This window comes from Myodes glareolus, chromosome X (genome assembly GCF_982192425.1).
Source record: "Myodes glareolus chromosome X, mMyoGla1.1, whole genome shotgun sequence".
NCBI lineage: Eukaryota > Metazoa > Chordata > Mammalia > Rodentia > Cricetidae > Myodes > Myodes glareolus.
In genome coordinates this window covers 89,829,959-89,847,375 of record NC_142053.1, presented here as the reverse complement: position 1 = coordinate 89,847,375, position 17,417 = coordinate 89,829,959, and the positions used below count along the sequence as shown (strand labels likewise).

At 40.4% G+C, this 17,417-nt stretch overlaps 1 protein-coding gene across 4 annotated transcripts in view; it reads left to right on the top strand.

The window, feature by feature from the left end:
- Apoo (apolipoprotein O) overlaps positions 1-17,417 on the top strand; it is a 47,409-nt gene that overhangs the window by 24,095 nt on the left and 5,897 nt on the right. For all 4 annotated transcript variants that reach the window (XM_048449812.2, XM_048449813.2, XM_048449811.3 and 1 more), the window contains 2 exons: positions 1,377-1,468; positions 5,112-5,192. In XM_048449812.2, coding sequence (XP_048305769.1) covers positions 1,377-1,468; positions 5,112-5,192 — 173 coding nt within the window. The remainder of the gene's footprint in view (positions 1-1,376; positions 1,469-5,111; positions 5,193-17,417) is intronic.

Genomic DNA, 17,417 nt, shown 5'->3' with positions numbered 1-17,417 from the left:
GCATGCCAGACAAGTTGTCTGCCAACTGTGCTATATTCTTAGCAGTTAATACTTTTTTGTGGTTTGTGGTCCTGGAAATGAAACCAAGGGCTTTCCTTAAGCTAAACAAGTAATCTACCACTCTTCTCCGTCCCCATCCTGGATGATTTCGCCAGTGCCCCCTTTATACGTTTTCTCTTCTTTACAGGATTTCTGATCTGTGTTTTATTTTTTTACTGCTGCTTTAGTGAAATCTCAGGAAGGAAAGGAAAGGAACAATTGTCATTCGTGTTTAAATAGGAAGATGATCAGTTTGTTTTAAAAAGTCAAACCCTAGAAGCAAAAGTACTATATTTTTAAAAATTTTTTCCCCGGTTTCCTTAGACATGATGTTCTCAAGTTGGGTGTGCAGGTAGTCTTAACACTGTAATGTGATCTCCACACCTGTGATCCTACCATATAGGAGGCAGAGGCAGAAATATCACAAGTTTAAGACTAGTCTGGGCTATATAGTGAGACTGTCTCAAAAAGTAAAATGAATCCAGAAAAACAAGACAGCATAAACAAACAAAACCTGGAAAAAAGGCAGAACAGTACATGCCTGTAGGCCAACTTAGACTACTTTGCCTTAATAATTATTATTTTTTGATTATTTTTGAGACAGGGTTTCTCTGTGTAGCTCTGGTTGTCCTGGAACTCACTTCTGTTCGAAGATCAGGCTGGCTTCGAACTCAGAGATCCACCTGCCTCTGCCTTCCAAGTGCTGGGATTATAGGTGTGTATCTGCCACCATTGCCTGATACCTTAATAATTAATAAATGATAACTCTGTAATAATACTTGTTGAGTGAAGGAAGTCAGTCACAAACAGTCACACTTTATATGACTGTGTATATATGAAATTGCCAGAGTAGACAAATCATCGAGATTGAAAATAGGTTTCTTTCAGCCTTATGTGGTTGTTGGTAGGGATGTGGGATGTTGCTGACTGGCTGGCTTCTGCCAGCTTCCCTTCTTCCTCCTTTCCTCCCTCCCTCCCTCCCTCCCTCCCACGTCCTTTTCTTCCTACCTTCCTTTCATTGTTTCTTGGTGCTGGGGATTTCAGGGCCTTGTGCATGCTAAACATGTGTTTTACCATCATAGGTGGGGGATTCTTTTGAGAATATCAGTGTGGATTGTGATGATGGTTATATAGCTTTGTGAATATACTAAGTCATTATAGTTTGAACTTTAAATGGGTGAAATGTATAGTTTATGTCACAAAGCCCTAAAGAAGTAGTGATTCATTTTGTTGTATGTACTATTAACTAACATTTCAATTTATGGTCAAAGATATATTGTTTGGCATTAAATTGTGTATTGAATCATCTGATAGTGTACCACATTTTAATCGATCAGGTTCAAAACTAAAGAAGCTGGTGTACCCTCCTTTTTTCATGGGATTAGGTGCCTCTGTCTATTACCCACAACAAGCCATCACCTTTGCCCAGGTAAGTGAGAACCCAGGAAGCAAGGATGGTCTTCATTCCTGCTTCTGTGCGCTTGGGATCTCCACTGGCTTAGTTTATTTTGCAGTTCTTATTACAGCAAACTGAGAATTATTTCTTCTCCAGCTTAAAATTTCTTTCTCCTCAGTAGCAGCCTTCTTTCCAGTAATGTCAATCTTCTGAGAATGCATCCTAATTTGAATAGTAATCCAACAAAATTTAAGATACCATTTATATACTTATGCAGAAGTCTAAAGACTCAGTGTCTCAGTCTGATCATTACAGGCCACTTTCAGCCTGCCCTTCCTGGCATTGTTGGCACCGACTATGCTCTGGCCTTCATGCTCTTCCCTGGTATTGCTGCTGTACTCACTTTCCCCATGGCAACACAAGGTGCTCTATTTGGGGTTCTCAATTATTTAACTGTCTTTTTTCTTAGCCTTCAGTAGATAATAGTTGACTGAAAACTTGGGTAAAGACAGACCACAGGTTCTCCAAGCCTGGCCTTAAGATCAGTAGCATCAGCATCTCCTGGGAACTTGTCAGAGATGCAAATTCTCAGGTCTCATCCCAGAGTAATTGAACCCGGCAGTGTAAGGGTGTGGATTAGCTATTTCCGTTTTAGCAGGGCTTCCAGGCGATTCACATACCAGACTTTAGATGCTGGTTTGGAATCAGTGGTACTATAAACATATAATTCGTGGAAGACAGGCTAATTTAGGTTTTGAGGTCCCTAACAGCTTAGGGACATAGGGACCCACTGGCCAGAACTTCCATATCACATGAAATACTGTCCTAGGAAGAGACAGCGGGTATAGTCCTCAGAATCAGGCCAACTTGACACTGGCCCCTTTTTTGGATTCCTCACGACAGAAGTTCCAGTTCCCAGACAGAGCTGCAGTTGTAGTTGGGAATCTATCTAGTGGCCACATCAGTGGGAAATTGATGGGTTTTGTTCTGGAAGTAGAAAGTTAATGTTCCTGTCCCTGTTCTTGCTCTAACTCAGGAAGAATGAATAATGTCTGCCTTGACTAGATGAAAGATAAGTCTCTTACAGTTTAAGAAGTAGCTGGTAGGCAGAGGGCTCGCTGCTGGTCGTGAAGCAGCTGTGGTTGTCCTCAGAGAGAGGCACTTACTTTACAGCTTTCTACGTCTCAGCATTTGTTGCAGAACATTTTCTGTATTCACCCCCAAGGGAGTAGGATGTGATGAAGATCTGGACGTGGGTAGTGGTGATGGTTGAGCAGTAAGGATATTCTCACTGCCCCACCGCCACTGAGCTATACTCCTAAACACTTTGTGGTGCATATGTATCATTTCCTCTTTTTAATTTTATTTTTAAAAATCATGCCCCACATAGTTTGCTACAAGAAAATCAAGCCAGAAGAGCAGCAGCTTTGAAAGAGATTCTCCAATCTTGTATCATGTTGTTTAGTTCCTTTTTTACAGTTTCACTTTTCTTTTTGAGAAACCTCAAACTTGGACAAATCACTTAGCCACTTAAATCCTGCTCTGTTCTGTAGTTTGTAGCTAAAAATAACATCCCACAGATTGGGACAGGGGAAGCAGTAGCTCAGTGGTAGAGCACTTGTCCAGCATATGTAAGGTTCCATGCCCAAACCCCAAAAAGGAAAGAAAATACCCTCATATTGATGGAAAATGTTATTTTCCTTTCAGAAATGTAAAACAGCAACAACAGCAGTGTCATATATGGTAAATGCTCATCATGTCTGACAAGGGTCCAGACTGTTAGCATGTCATATATTTTAAGAGCAGTACGTTCAGCTAAGGAATGTGACATGCAGAAATCAGCATGACAGAGCCTACTCTTTTGGGATTTAGGTCATTTGGCCTTTGAGTGTGTCCTTACAGTCTTCCTGTGCTCACTGTTCTGTAAGATAGGGATATCTCATGTGAAAGTGTTTTTATAAAACAGCACTATGCAAAGATTAATTATAAAAATCAAGAAGAGAATTTTAAGTGGTGGCATACACCTTAATCCGAGCACTCACAAGGCAGAGACAAGCAGCTTTTTGAGGTCGAGGTCAGCCTGGTCTACAATGTGAGTTCCAGGATTGTCAGGACTGTTATACAGAGAAACCATGTCTCTTCTAAAACAAAAACAAAAATAAAGGTGTTCGGGCTAGATAGATGGCCCCACGGTAGAGAGCTGTCACTGCTCATTCAGAAGAAGTGTTTGATTCCCAGCACCCACATGAGGCAACTCACAGCCAGTCGAAGGGGTCTGAGGCTCTCCTTTGATCTCCAAGTGTAGCTGCGTATGCTTGACAGACACACATGCCTGCGCGTACTTGAGCATACGTGCCAAATAAAAAGTTTTGAAGTATTATCATGGAGTGGATCAATCAGCATTCTTTGTAGAACCAATGGATAAATTATTAGAAACATTTTTTGAAGACCCTATACTTGGGAAAAAAAAATTCATGAGAGCTGGCCCAGTGGTTAAGAGCAAGAGCGCTTGTTCTTTTTGTAGAGGACCCAGGTTTCCTAGCGTCCTCATGGCAGCTCACAACTGTTTGTACTTCCTGTCCCAGATGCTCTGATGCCCTCTTCTGACCTCTGACCTCCACAAGCACCAAACACATGTGTGATATGCTACATACATGCAGGGAAAACACTGAAGCACACGCAAATTCTAGTAATTCAAGTCAGCTAGCCAAAGATAGGTAAAAACATTTTAAAGTTATGACCTCTCTCAGGCTCAGGCCTCATCAGATGTTGGAAGGATGATTATGGATCATGCTACCAACAAAATCTCTATATTAGTTAAAAGACTTCATCATGACTGTACCTGGGAAAATTGGACATATCTTTATTGGGGTCACATGTTTTACATCTAAGTCATTAAAATGAATTAATGATTTTTTTCACTTTACCTTGACTTGGTTGATTGTACTATACCAGACTGGGTACTAGATGGGTTAGGTAATTGTTTCTTCTTCTGTATGAGTTTAGGAATTTCCCCATCTCATCAGTGGTCTCCTACGTTTAGTTTAGAAGATATACCTTTTGGGACTTGGGATGTAGGTATCAGTAACATGTATAATGCCCCAGGTTTGATCATTAGCACCAGTAATAAAAGATATATACTTATAATTTATAGCAAGTCATTTTAAGAGATAACTAAATGTAACCGTACTATTTCTTCTTGCCTTTTTTCCTTGACTTTGGTTTTTCATTTTATTTTTATCTTTTACTTGTTTCTGTTTTATAATTTTTTGCCTTTGAGACAGAATTTCACTGTGGTGTTCAGGCTGGCCTTGAATTTGCACTAATCTACCTGTCTCAGCCTCCTGGGTGCTGAGATTATAGATGTGAGACACCATACTGAGATAGGAGTGTCTTTTCTTCTTCTTTTCTTGTACTAGAGAATGAAGCTGGGATGTTTCTTGGGCAAGTGCTCTACCATTGAACTGTATCCCCGGCATGTTATGTAGGTCTAATGGAAGTGTCTCAAGACTTCCTGTAGTAGCTACACACACACACACACACACACACACACACACACACACACACACACACGCAGTGGTCAAATGCAGTACTTTTGGAAACAGGCCTAAAGAAATTCTCTTGTTTATCATTCACAAATGAAATGTTCATCAGTCTTTTCTATTTACATTTCAAGGTCACTGGGGAGAAGTTATATGACTGGGGATTACAAGGGTACATAATTGCAGAAGATTTGTGGAAGCAACATTTTCAGAAGGTGAGAGACATTTTATTATTTTCCTTTTGGTTTAAATATGTGATTCTTCTAAAGTTTTGTAAAATACTTAAACGACCTTATTCCTTTAACTTCTTTTATTGGCTTTTAGTCTCCTACTCAGATTTTTAAGTGTTCGTTTCAGGAGAGTAGTAGAATGTCTGAGTATTTGGTTATTGTTAATAGCTCAAAAATAGTGACTAAAAATGCATTCCAGTGTAGCTTCAACTGTAATTTCTATTCTGTTCTATATATAGTTTCTTCAGAGTGTAGCATATTGTATAAAGGTTGTACCATAAATGGATTCAAGGCCCCTGAGATGGCTCAGTGGGTAGAGGTGCTACCTGCCAGATGACCTGAGTTTGGTCCTGGGACCCCCACATGGTGGAAGGAGAAAACTCATGCCCACAAGTCCACTCACTCACTCACTCACACACACACTCCCTCACTCACTCACACTCGTAAATAAATGTGATTAAAAACACTTGGGGCTGGAGAGATGGCTCAGTGGTTAAGAGCACTGGCTGTTCTTCTAGAGGCCCTGGGTTAGATTTCTAGCACCCGCACGGTGGGTTTACTACTGTCTGTCACACCATTCCTGGGGAATCTACCTCTTCTGGCCTCCAAAGGCACCAGGCACATACATGGTGCAGATGCATATGTGCAAGCAAAACATCTACACATATAAAGTAATTAAGTAATGTAAAAAGGCTTTGGGTTTGCCGGACGGTGGTGGCACTGTTAGTCCCAGCACTCTGGAGCAGAGGCAGGCAAATATCTGTGAATTTGAGGTCAACTCTACAAAGCGAGTTCCCGGACAGCCAGGGCTGTTACACAGAGAAACCTTGTCTTGGAAAAAAACAAAAAACAAAAAAACAAAAACCTTGGATTCTAGTGGAATATATTATGCTCTCAAGAAAAAAAAATGCAGAATTGAGACATATACCTTCCCTGGTTTTACACTTAATCATAAGCTCTGTTCTTGTCTTTAGTATTATTTGTTCATGTCCCATCTGAGGCTCCAGTGTGTTGGGGAATAGTCTGAGGCTACACATTCTTTGTGCCATCTGTTGGATGAGTAGCAGAGAGAGGAAGTTGTGCCATCATAAGGATGTGCCACTTTCCAAGTCTCCTAGTGGCCTGTAGAAATGGTCTCTTATTGTGATAAAGAAGACTTAGTACACAACAAGGTGTAGTACCTCTTGTGTGTGCAGAGACCTAGCTAAAGGCAAACCGGGCTTCTTGTGTTAACAGACTTTCTGAACGTAGATCAAAGAAAGCTCATTTTGGCTCCAATTATTTCAAAAGAAAATACTCTAATAGAATATATAAATAGAAGGTAATAGGGACAAATATGATCAAAGTAAATTAAATACATGCATGAAAATGTCATAGTGAAGCCCATTATTTTGTACCGTTAATATACACTCAACAAAATGTCTTTCAGTAAATTCACTAGGGTGTGGCTTAGCAAAAAAATGAAAAGAAAACTATGCGCTTAGCATGCACACGGCCCCAGCACCACAGACATATTTACATATATATGTGCAGATATCAGGATTTAGGGGCAGCATTGCAGAGTAAGTTATAAGCCCTCCTCATTATTTACATAAATATCCTTTCAGTGCATTCTTAAGACTGAGTTTATTTATTTTATGTGTATGAATGTTTTGCTTGCATGTATGTCTATATCTCACGTGCGTACCTAATGCCTATGAGGTCAGAAGAGGGTGTTGGATTCCTGGTACTTCAGTTAGAAATGCTTGAGTCACCGTGTGGGTGCTGTGAATCGAATATAGGTTCACTGCAAGAACAAGCACTCTAATCACTGAGAAATCTCTCCAGCCTCAAGACTTATTTGTGTACTGGTGGTTTAGAAGGAGTTAGTCCCTTTTGAGCCCATTTAAACTAGCTCTTTTATTAAGGGCTGGGGATATAGTTTGTTGGTAGAGGGCTTACCTAGCATGTGGAAGACGCCAGGCTCAGTCAGCAGTACCACTCAGTACAACAGCAGAAAGTCTCACTGCCTGGGGTCCGGCCTCCAGCAGTGTACAAAGACTTTCTATCTGAGGGGGTTAGGGAAAAATACTCTCTCACACTCTTTTAATAGTTTCCTTCTTTAATCTTTATTCTTCGGTTTACTTTTTTCCCTACAGCTTATATACCCCAACAAAATCTTTTAGGCAATATAAAAATTGCAATGTGGTTACATTCTGTTTTTCAAGTGAATGATTATAATGAGTACAAGTAAAAGCATGTTTTTCCCTTTCCTTACATGATTAAAAGCAAAGCCACCCTGGTAACCCACATACGTTTACATCTAAGTAACTTGTTATGGATTAACCTAACATGAGCAAGCAGAGAACAGTTTTTTTTTCAGCCAACTCTTTTGTTGGCAGACTGCATATTACAGTTACAAAGAAAGAATCTGTCATTTTATTGAAGGGTATTCTTATAATCTTAAAGGGATCACAAATCTAAACCTTTATGCATAAAAAACAGTCAGCCATCTGTACTTTAAATCGTTAGGACACATACTCAATAGTTTCTTATATCAGGAGAGTGAGGGCAGGAATAGTTATAAGGAATTAATCATCACCCTTGATCACCAACCAAACCCAGCAAGAAAAGTGTGTCAGCTAGCAACAATTGGGCTGCTTTGTATTTTTGACCCTATCCTAATGAATCCATAACTCTGTTATGTATCCTAGTGAACTTTAGATTGTTTTATGGGGTTTTTCATCTTTTTTTTGTTTTGTTTTTTGAGACAGGCTTTCTCTATAGCTTTTGGAGCCTGTCCTGTCCTCTTGTAGACCAGGCTGGCCTTGAACTCACAGAGATCCGCCTGCCTCTGCCTCCCAAGTGCTGGGATTAAATGCGTGCACCACGGCCCAGCCCAGCGGGTTTTTATCTTTAAGCTATTAGCAAAGCATCTGATCTAACCTGAAGTTATTTTAAAGCTTTGTTTCAGCTAATGATGCACCCCAGGGCTCCTCCCGATGGCTGTCTCTTCACAAGAGAGAATACTATTGATGTTGACTATGTTCAATGTTTACTGCAAGTTTCCAGTGAAAAGTAGTAGGAAGTCATGCTAGCTCAAGGTTTGATAGGCGTAGACGTCAGACTGTATTTGTTAATGAAGTACCCTTTTCTCTGATGACGTATTGTGACCCCCTACAGCACCTTGTTGGATTTCATGGTTTTCAGAGGTCTTTAAATTTTTTTTAAACCACAAGTACATTTTAATTCACTACTTCATCAAATGCTAATTCAAAGCCAGTAGAAGGACATCATGGTTCAAGGCTCTTTGCGGTTGGAAAGCAGGAAAAAATGGTTTAGCCTTTAGTCGATTACCTCCTTTTATGGGGACTGCCTTTCTTTTCTTTCTTTTCTTTTTTGTTAAAACTTAAAAAAAATATCTATTCTTATTTTATGTGCATTGGTGTTTTGCCTGCACATATGTCTTTGTGAAGGTACTGGATCCCCTGGAACTGGAGTTACAGACAGTTGTGAGCTCTTATGTGGGTGCTGGGAATTGAGCCCAGGTCTTCTGGAAGAGCACCCAGTTCTTTCAACCACTGAGCCATCTCTCCAGCCCCCTTATTTTTATTTCCATGTGTTTATTTTTTATTGTGCATATTAATCATGTGGTGAAAAGTTAAGCTCCATTTATTTGTTTTTTAATTGACAGCAAAGAGTTAAGCTATATTGGAACAGGAATCTTCGGGGGCCTTGAAACTGAATATATTCTCTTCACTGAATATCAAAACAATTACATATCTATCAACTCACAATATAGTTAAGGGGATGAAGCATACAGCTGAAAATCCAAACAAACAGAAATGCTAGAAGAAAGGCACAGACAGGGCTTTTTGAAGAGACCCTGGGGTAGGGTGGGCACTTCATAAAGAGACTTGTTTGGAAGTTAGCTTTCCTTTTTTTCCTTTGTTTTTTTTGAGGTAGGGTTTCTTTGTGTAGCCCTGCCTAGAACTTACTCTGTACACCAGGCTGGCCTCAAACTCAAAGGTCGGTCTGCTTCTGTCTTCCAGGTGCTGGGATTAAAGGTGTGTGGCACCACTGCCCTCAAGTCAAGTGTATTACCAGTCTCAATTAGTGTCTTCTAATTTGGATTTTTTTGTACTGTAGTGATGTATTACATATTTTTGGTTGTGTCCTGTCAAAGAAATTAATGGCCATTATGGTTAAAGCAGGAACCTAAAGTCTTAAATGCAGGCTGGGAGAAAACTTAGTAATTGCTTGCCTTGCAAGCATGAGGACCTGAGTCTAAACCCTAGAGCTCACATAAGAAGAGTTAATGCATGCTGGCACGCCCTTGTAACCCCAACCCCGTGGAGGCAGAGGGAGGCGGATCCCAAGGTCTCTCTAGACAACCGCCCTAGCTTAAAAGGAGAGCTCCAGGCCAGTGAAGCCCCTTTTTCAAAACGAGCAAGTGGTACCTGATGGCATCTAACATTGTACTCTGGCCTACACACACACACACACACACACAATGACATCTAATGTTGTGCTCTGGTCTACACACACACACACACACACACACACACACACACACACACACACACGATGACATCTAATGTTGTGCTCTGGCCTACACCTACACACACACACACACACACACACACACACACACACACGATGACCTCTAATGTTGTGCTCTGGCCTACACCTACACACACACACACACACACACGATGACATCTAATGTTGTGCTCTGGCCTACACACACACACACACACACACACACACACACGCATGCATGCACACATATACACACACATGCACGCACATACACATGCAGGTGCTCTGTGCATGTGTGTTTGCACACATAGACATATACAAATTAAAATGGTGTGAATGATGTCCAAGATTTTTTTGTTTGTTATTTTGAGGCCGTCTACCCATGTAGGAGAGTCTGACACCTCAAACACTGTTCTCCTGCCTTAGTTGCTTAAGTAGCTTTGATTCCAGGTGTGTGCTGCCATCAGTGGCTCAGTTCTTAGCGGTATTCTCTTCCATGTAACTATAGCACTCTCAAGTACCTACAACAAATGTGTGACAATTTGCTGCTCTGCCATGTGCTATCTCCCTGTTAGGAATTGATTCTAAACATTTGCATTTTGTTTTCTAGTAGTTATTAGGATAAAGGCATATTTTATTTTGTCATTGGTCACTTAAAGCTCCTTGCTTCAGCTAAAATTTAACTGTCTAAAATGTAAAGATAGGTGCATCCAGAAATGGGGCATCACAACATGGTTTGTGTTTCTTTTTCTATAAGTGCAGTTTCAAGCTGGAGAAATGGCTCAGAGGTTAAGAGCACTGGCTATTCTTCCAAAGGTCCTGAGTTCAATTCCGAGCAACCACATGGTGGCTCACAGCCATCTGTAATGGGATCTTGCTCCCTCTACTGACATGCAGGTGTACATGCATATAAAACACTGTATCCATAATAAATAAATTTTAAAAAGTAATGAAGTACAGTTTCAAATCCAACAGTAAAGCCACACATCTATGTAACATGAGGGCCGGCTTGTTGGGGTTTCTGTCCCGCCCGGTACCCCACAGCCGGCAAACCCCAAAGAAAATCACACACAAGACTCCATAAGATTATAAACTGATTGGCCCATTAGGTCAGGCTTCTTATTAGTCCTTGTAACTTACATTAATCCATTATCATTATCTATGTTAGCCATAATGGCTCAGTACCTTTTCCAGCTGGGCAGCTTACATGTTTCCTCTCCGGTGGTCTGCGCAGGAGTGACAGAGGGAGCTTTCTAGAATACTCCCAGTCTCTTTGCTCCACTTCTACTTCCTGTCTGGCTTTCCTGCCTATACTGCCTGCCTGGCCAATCAATGTTTTATTAAAATATGATTGACAGAATACAGACAATTCTCCCACACCACATCTACCCACCTTCAAAACTAGGAAGTTACCAAGGCCCCTCCTATCTCCCAGAGGAAATCACTAACTGAAATGTGTTTCTTTAATCCTTGTTTTTCTTTCAAGTTTTATATTTTGTTTAACCATGTATGTATAGATTATAAAACACTGTGGTTCTTCCATGTTCTTTTTTGTTTGTTTGTTTTAGCCATGGTCTCATGTTGTCCTGACTGACCTTGAATTCACTATATAGCGGAGGATGACTTTGAACTCCCGAACCTTCTCCCTTAGTCTTTTGAGTGCTAGGATTACAAGTGTGGACCCTCACATCCAGTTCAGCTTTTGTAATTTTCCATTATCTTGACTTATAAATATACCACACATAAACATATAAACTATCTCAATTGAGGCTTATTTGTATTTTTCCTTTAATATTATGGTTATAAGCAATATAAGGCAGTACCTTATTTATTTTAACTTCTGTAGACTATATTTTTGTGTGGAAAAATATATCCATTGATGGCTAATTGGGTAGTTTTCAGCATCCTGTTGGCAGTATACAGAACTATGGGCGTTTTTCTGTTCATTTTTTTTGTTTGTTTGTTTGTTTTTTGACTTGCTTTGTAGACCAGGCTGGCCTTGAATTCAAGAGAACTGCTTGCCTCTACCTCCTGAGTGCTGGGATTAAAGGAGCGTCTAACTCTGAGGGAGGGGGAAGAGGAGAGAGAGAGAGAGAGAGAGAGAGAGAAAGAGAGAGAGAGAGAGAGAATATATTTACCAGTGTCTATTTTGGAAGAGTTTTTTTTTTTTTGAGACAGGGTCTCTCTTTATGTAACTCTGACTGTATAGAACAGACTGTCTTCAGAGTTACAAAGACCCACCTGTCTGTATATCCCGAATTTGATACTAAAGGCATGAGCCACAATACCCAGCTGGAAAAGCTTTAAACCTACAGGACAGTTGTAAAACTAGCAGTGTTCACTTAGATTCACCGAATAGCATCTGCTATTTGTCTTACCATCTTTTAATACATGCATTTTGATCGTATATGCACATATGTATGTTCTTCTATGGAACCATTAGAAAGTTCTAGATATTCATTGCACTTTCCATACATCATCTATAATTCAATATGTATTTCCAAAGAACATGTAGGTTCACATATATGAACAGCAATGGTAATATCATACCCAGGAAAGCTCTTTCATTGTTGATAGTAATATTATTTAATATATATTCCATACTCAAGATTTCTCTCGTGTCCCCCACTCAACTGCTTTTAGCCTTCTATAAACTTTTTACAGCTGTGCATTATTAAAAGGCAAATACTTGTTGAGTATGACCTAACATGAAAATAGATCAGTCAGCTTTCCACTTAACCCTCTGGGTAGCTGATCTGAGGCACAGCCTTCCCCACCTCTTCAAAATCAGCTGTTGTCCTGGATTTTATTGTGATAGCTTTCTCATTTGTTTATGAGACAGGCTCTTACTGTGTAACTCAGGTGGCCCCCAACTTTTGGTGATCTTCCTACCTCTGCCTCATCAGTGCTGGGCTCGTAGGCGTGACTCACCATACATGCGTACATGCGACCTTTCTTCATGGCTTCAGCACTCTAGTACTTAGCCTGTTACTTTAGTGTTTCTCTCTGTCTCTCTCTTTCTGTCTCTGTTTCTCTCTGTCTCTCTGTCTCTCTGTCTCTGTCTCTGTCTCTCTCTCTCTCTCTCTCTCTCTCTCTCTCTCTCTGTGTGTGTGTGTGTGCGCGCGTGCACCTGCCTGCCTGCCTTTCTGTGTCTCTCCCCAAAGTGTTGCTATGTAACCCTGGCAGGCTAGAACCCACTCTGTAGACCAAATTGGCCTTGAACTCAAAAGATCTGCCTACCTCTGCCTGCTGAGTGCTAGGATTAAAGGTGCACACCACCATGCCAAGTTTTTATGACTTCTAGTTACCTCGGGTGAACTAATCTAGAGACTGCTTCCTATTTGATCATTTGAAAGCTCTATGTAGGGACAGAAGTCTGGTTTGTTTTGTTTTTTAAGGAGAGCCTCACTGTGTACTTCAGATTGACTTTGAAGTTAGGCTCTCCTCCTTCATTCTTAGGAGGGCTGGGATTCCAGGTGTGCATCAGCAAACATGGCTGCTGCCTTTTACTGCTAGCCAGAAATTCTTTATACAGTTGATTTACTGATCTTCTCCAGAATTCTTTTACTTTAGAAACTTAATTAGACCATGAGTATTTTAAAACCTTTTCAGAATAATGCCAACCTCAGATTTTTTAAAAAGATTTATTATATATACAGTGTTCGGTTGCATGTATGCTTGCAGGCCAGAAGAGGGCGCCAGATAAAGATTTATTTATTATGTATACAGTGTTCTGTCTGCATGTGTGCCTGCAGGCCAGAAGAGGGCGCCAGATCTCATTACAGATGGTTGTGAGCCAGCATGCAGATATTGGGGATTGAACTCAGGACCTCTGAGCCATCTCTCCAGCCCCCAAATAGCTGTTTTTAAAGACATGGCCTTATTTTGTAATATGGGCTAGACTAGAACACGTGGCTGTCTTTGTGTTTGTTGGGAGGATCACATGCACGCCTACCATAGGCAGCTTTGCTGAGCTCAAGTTCTCTTATAATTAGCTAAACACAACTCTCTCCCAGTAAATGGCAGGTTTTTATTTTTACTAGGTTTTTAAAATCTGCAAAAAGTTACTTTCAAATGACTGTTAAAGGCCAAAAATAATTATTTAAAGGTCAGAAAAACACAGAAATACAAACTCTTCTCAACATGAGAACTGGGTAGAACCTCTCAAGCTGAGCTTTTAATAGTTTTAGTCTGGCCTTTGCTGGCTCAACAGGAAAATGCAAGAGAAACAGCAGCCACCACCCTAAGTAAACATTGTGCACTCTCTTCCTGCATTCTAGATTTCTTAGCTCTTTAAACACAAGTTTAGTTGAGAGTAACTTACGTGATCATCGAAGATTTGCCTTTGAGTGAGTATACAGGAGGAGTTCCATGAGGTTCAGTGATAATGGTGTGCCACAGGCTGGAGGCCTTGAACCAGACCAGTTGCAATGAACATTTTTGGGCGGGGCTGACTGTGCCACACTGACACTCCAGTGACAGCGGGATGAATGAAGAGGTGTTGGAGAGGCAGGAAAATGGAAGAGGAGCAAGGTGGTTCTTTGTTTTGTTTCTAATTAATTTTTTTTGGGGGGTGGTTTCTTTTGGGGAGGATGATGCAGGGATGATAAGGAGTGAGGTGAACAGGATTTGGGTGCTTGGTGTGAAATTCCCAGAGAGTCAATAAAGAGTTATATATAAAAAATTTGCCTTTGAAATAAGGCAGTCATATACCATGTGATTCCACTTATGTGAGGTATATGGAGTTACTAAGCGCACAGAAGGAAAGATTGACTGGCGGTAGTTGCTAGGAGCTGGAGGAGGGAGGAATGGAAAGTTGCTAATTGATGAATAAGTTCTGAAGGTCTGCTCTTCAACCTTATTTTAAAAAAAGAAAAGTTATTACTTAGTTTCTTTATTTATAATAGTCTTATATAAAAGAAATGACATACATCCAGAACAACTTTAGCTTTCTGGAAAATCTACCTTGCTGTCATTACCTTCTTTTTAATTTTATAAGGTAGGAAGAGTAACGCTGTCTGCTCTTAACAGCTTTGGAAGTTTCCAGCACAACCTTGTCTCCTGTTGTCCCTGAAACAGTGAATGACTCAGGCTGAACACAATGCAGACTTACTGTCTTTGCCCAGTAGGTCAGAAGTCCAGTGCTAACTCCAGGTGTTAGGAGCGCTGCATTCCTCTCCAGAGGTCCTAGAACAGAATTCCTGTGGACTTAGGTTGTTGACAGAATTTCGTTCCTTTCTGTTGTAAACCTAGGTCTGTTTTGCTGCCTGGCGAGTGAGGCTGACCCAGTTTCTGGAGACTTTCCTTGGCAGTCCCCTTCCTTTGTCTTCAAAACCAGCAGCATAGGTCTTCTTTTTCAGGGTCCTCTCTCTGACCCCCTGGTTTTGCTTCCGTCTTAGCCTCTATTAACTCTTCAAAGTCAACTGGGCCCATTCGTATAAGCCAAGGTATGATGAGTGTGCCATCTGAAGGTTTCACAGAAAGTAACAGGTCTCAGATACAGACATCTGTGGCACCACTATCCTGCCTACCATGTTCCAGTGAACTGGAATTTTGCTGGGATCTTTAACAGGTCATCTGTCCTCACCTATTTATTTTACACTTTGCATTGTTTTCTTACATTTGCGTACAAAATAATGGATTCTTTCTGGCATTTCCATACATACTTTGTTCTTGTTGATCCTGCTTCCGCATGCTTCTTATCCCCCATCCCCTTTTAGTCTTTCTCTGTACAGTAACTCCTGTATTTAATATCAGATATATTTAGTCTTTCTTTATACAGTAACCCTTGTATTTAATATCAGATATGTTTAGTCTTTCTCTATACAGTAACCCCTGTATTTAATATCAGATATGTTTAGTACCCCCTGCTCTAAGTCCCCTTCTTCACCTCTCATGGCTTACTTTCTAGTTTCACACCTACACTCACACCCATACTGACAGGTATCTGTGTGTGTGTGTGTGTGTGTATACATATACAAATTAAAATCTAGGAGCCACATAGGAAGGAAAACATACAGTGTTTGTCTTTCCAAATCTGGCTTACCTTGCTTAACATAATAATCTTCAGTTGTATCCATTTCATTTTTCTGCAAATACATTTTTTTTGCAAATATGACAAAAATTTTGTTATTTATAACCCATCTATTAAGGAATACATACCACATTTTCTTTGTCCATTCATCTACCGATAGACATTTAGGATGGTTTCATTTATTAACTACTTTTTTATTAAAAAGAAGTGCCCTATCATACAGTAGGGTACATCCATTGAGCCTAGCTCAGAGTGCTCTTTTCTCAGGAGCCTGACAGGCACGTTTTTATTACCTTCATTTTACAAGTAAGGAAATTGCATTTTGGAGGAGTTAAACAATTGCTGAAAATACTTCAGGACCCTAGTGTGTGTGTGTGTGTGTGTGTGTGTGTGTGTGTGTGTGTGTGCGCGCGCGCGCGCACGTGTGTGCACACTAGCAGGCATGTGCGTGTTTGCTGTGCACTCACATGTGGGAGTGGAGTCCGGAGGACAATGTCATCCTCAAGTGCTGTTCACCTGGGTTCTTTTGTTTTGAGAGTTGTTTTTTTACTGACCTGGGATTTCCCTAGTCTAGGCTGGCTGACTTCTGAGCCCAAGGGATCCTCCTGTTGTTACCTTCCCACTTCTGAGATTACAAGAATGTGCCACCATACCTGCATTTTTTTTTCAGTCGTGGATTTTGGGAATCAGAGTCACAAATTCCTGTCTCATACTAGGACTCACAGATTTTAGGAGGATGCAAAGCTCCTAATATTTGACTGGCCATATTAGTTACTTGTTACTGAGATTGAGTACCTGATAAGGGACACTGTAAGAGAGGGAGAGCTTATTTGGGGTCTTGATATGAAGGCACAGTCCTCATGGCTGGAAAGGCATGGTGATGGCATGGCTCTTGCTGTGACTCTTACTTACTTCCTCACATCTTACCAGAAGAGTGCAAGGAATGTTGGCACTCCACTCGCTTTCCTGTATGTTTAGTCTGCTACCAGAGACCATGACCATGGGATGGTGCCCCCACACTCGGGGAGGGCTTCCTGCCTCAGTTTAACCTCTCTGGTAACACTTTTATAGACACAACTCTGTGTCCGATTCCAAATCCAGTTAAAATGACAATGAAGATTAACCACCACATGGAAAATCCACCTTGACATAGCAGTGCATCATAATTAGAAATCGATGTGTCGATGTTTCGAGTTTTTCAGAAACCATTTCAGTTTTGCTAACATAAATTGTTATTTGTGTTCATGGACATGGTAATAATACATTGAAAAACAAATATGCATTAAAATCACATAAGGAAAATATTTTTTAAAGAAAACTTGTTCTGAAAATGCAGTAGTTTTTTGTTTTTTTTTTTTTTTTGCTTATTCTTAAATCACAAACTGCTTTTTGAAGTGAGAATGCTGTTTCCTTTGAGATCATGGTGCTGTCTCGAGAGAGCTCTTAATTTGTAACGTGGTCAAGGGTGAGTAGGTCCAGTATTTTTTTAAATGAGATATTGGTTCTGATTTGTATTATTATAAGTGATATGTGTCTGAACAAGGCCGTGTTCTTAGCAACAGATTGCTTTTCTCAATCAGTAGAATGGAAGACTCTGCCTGCTTATTTTCTTCATCTGAATTATTTTTGAAAAGCTTGAAAATTTGGCACCTTAT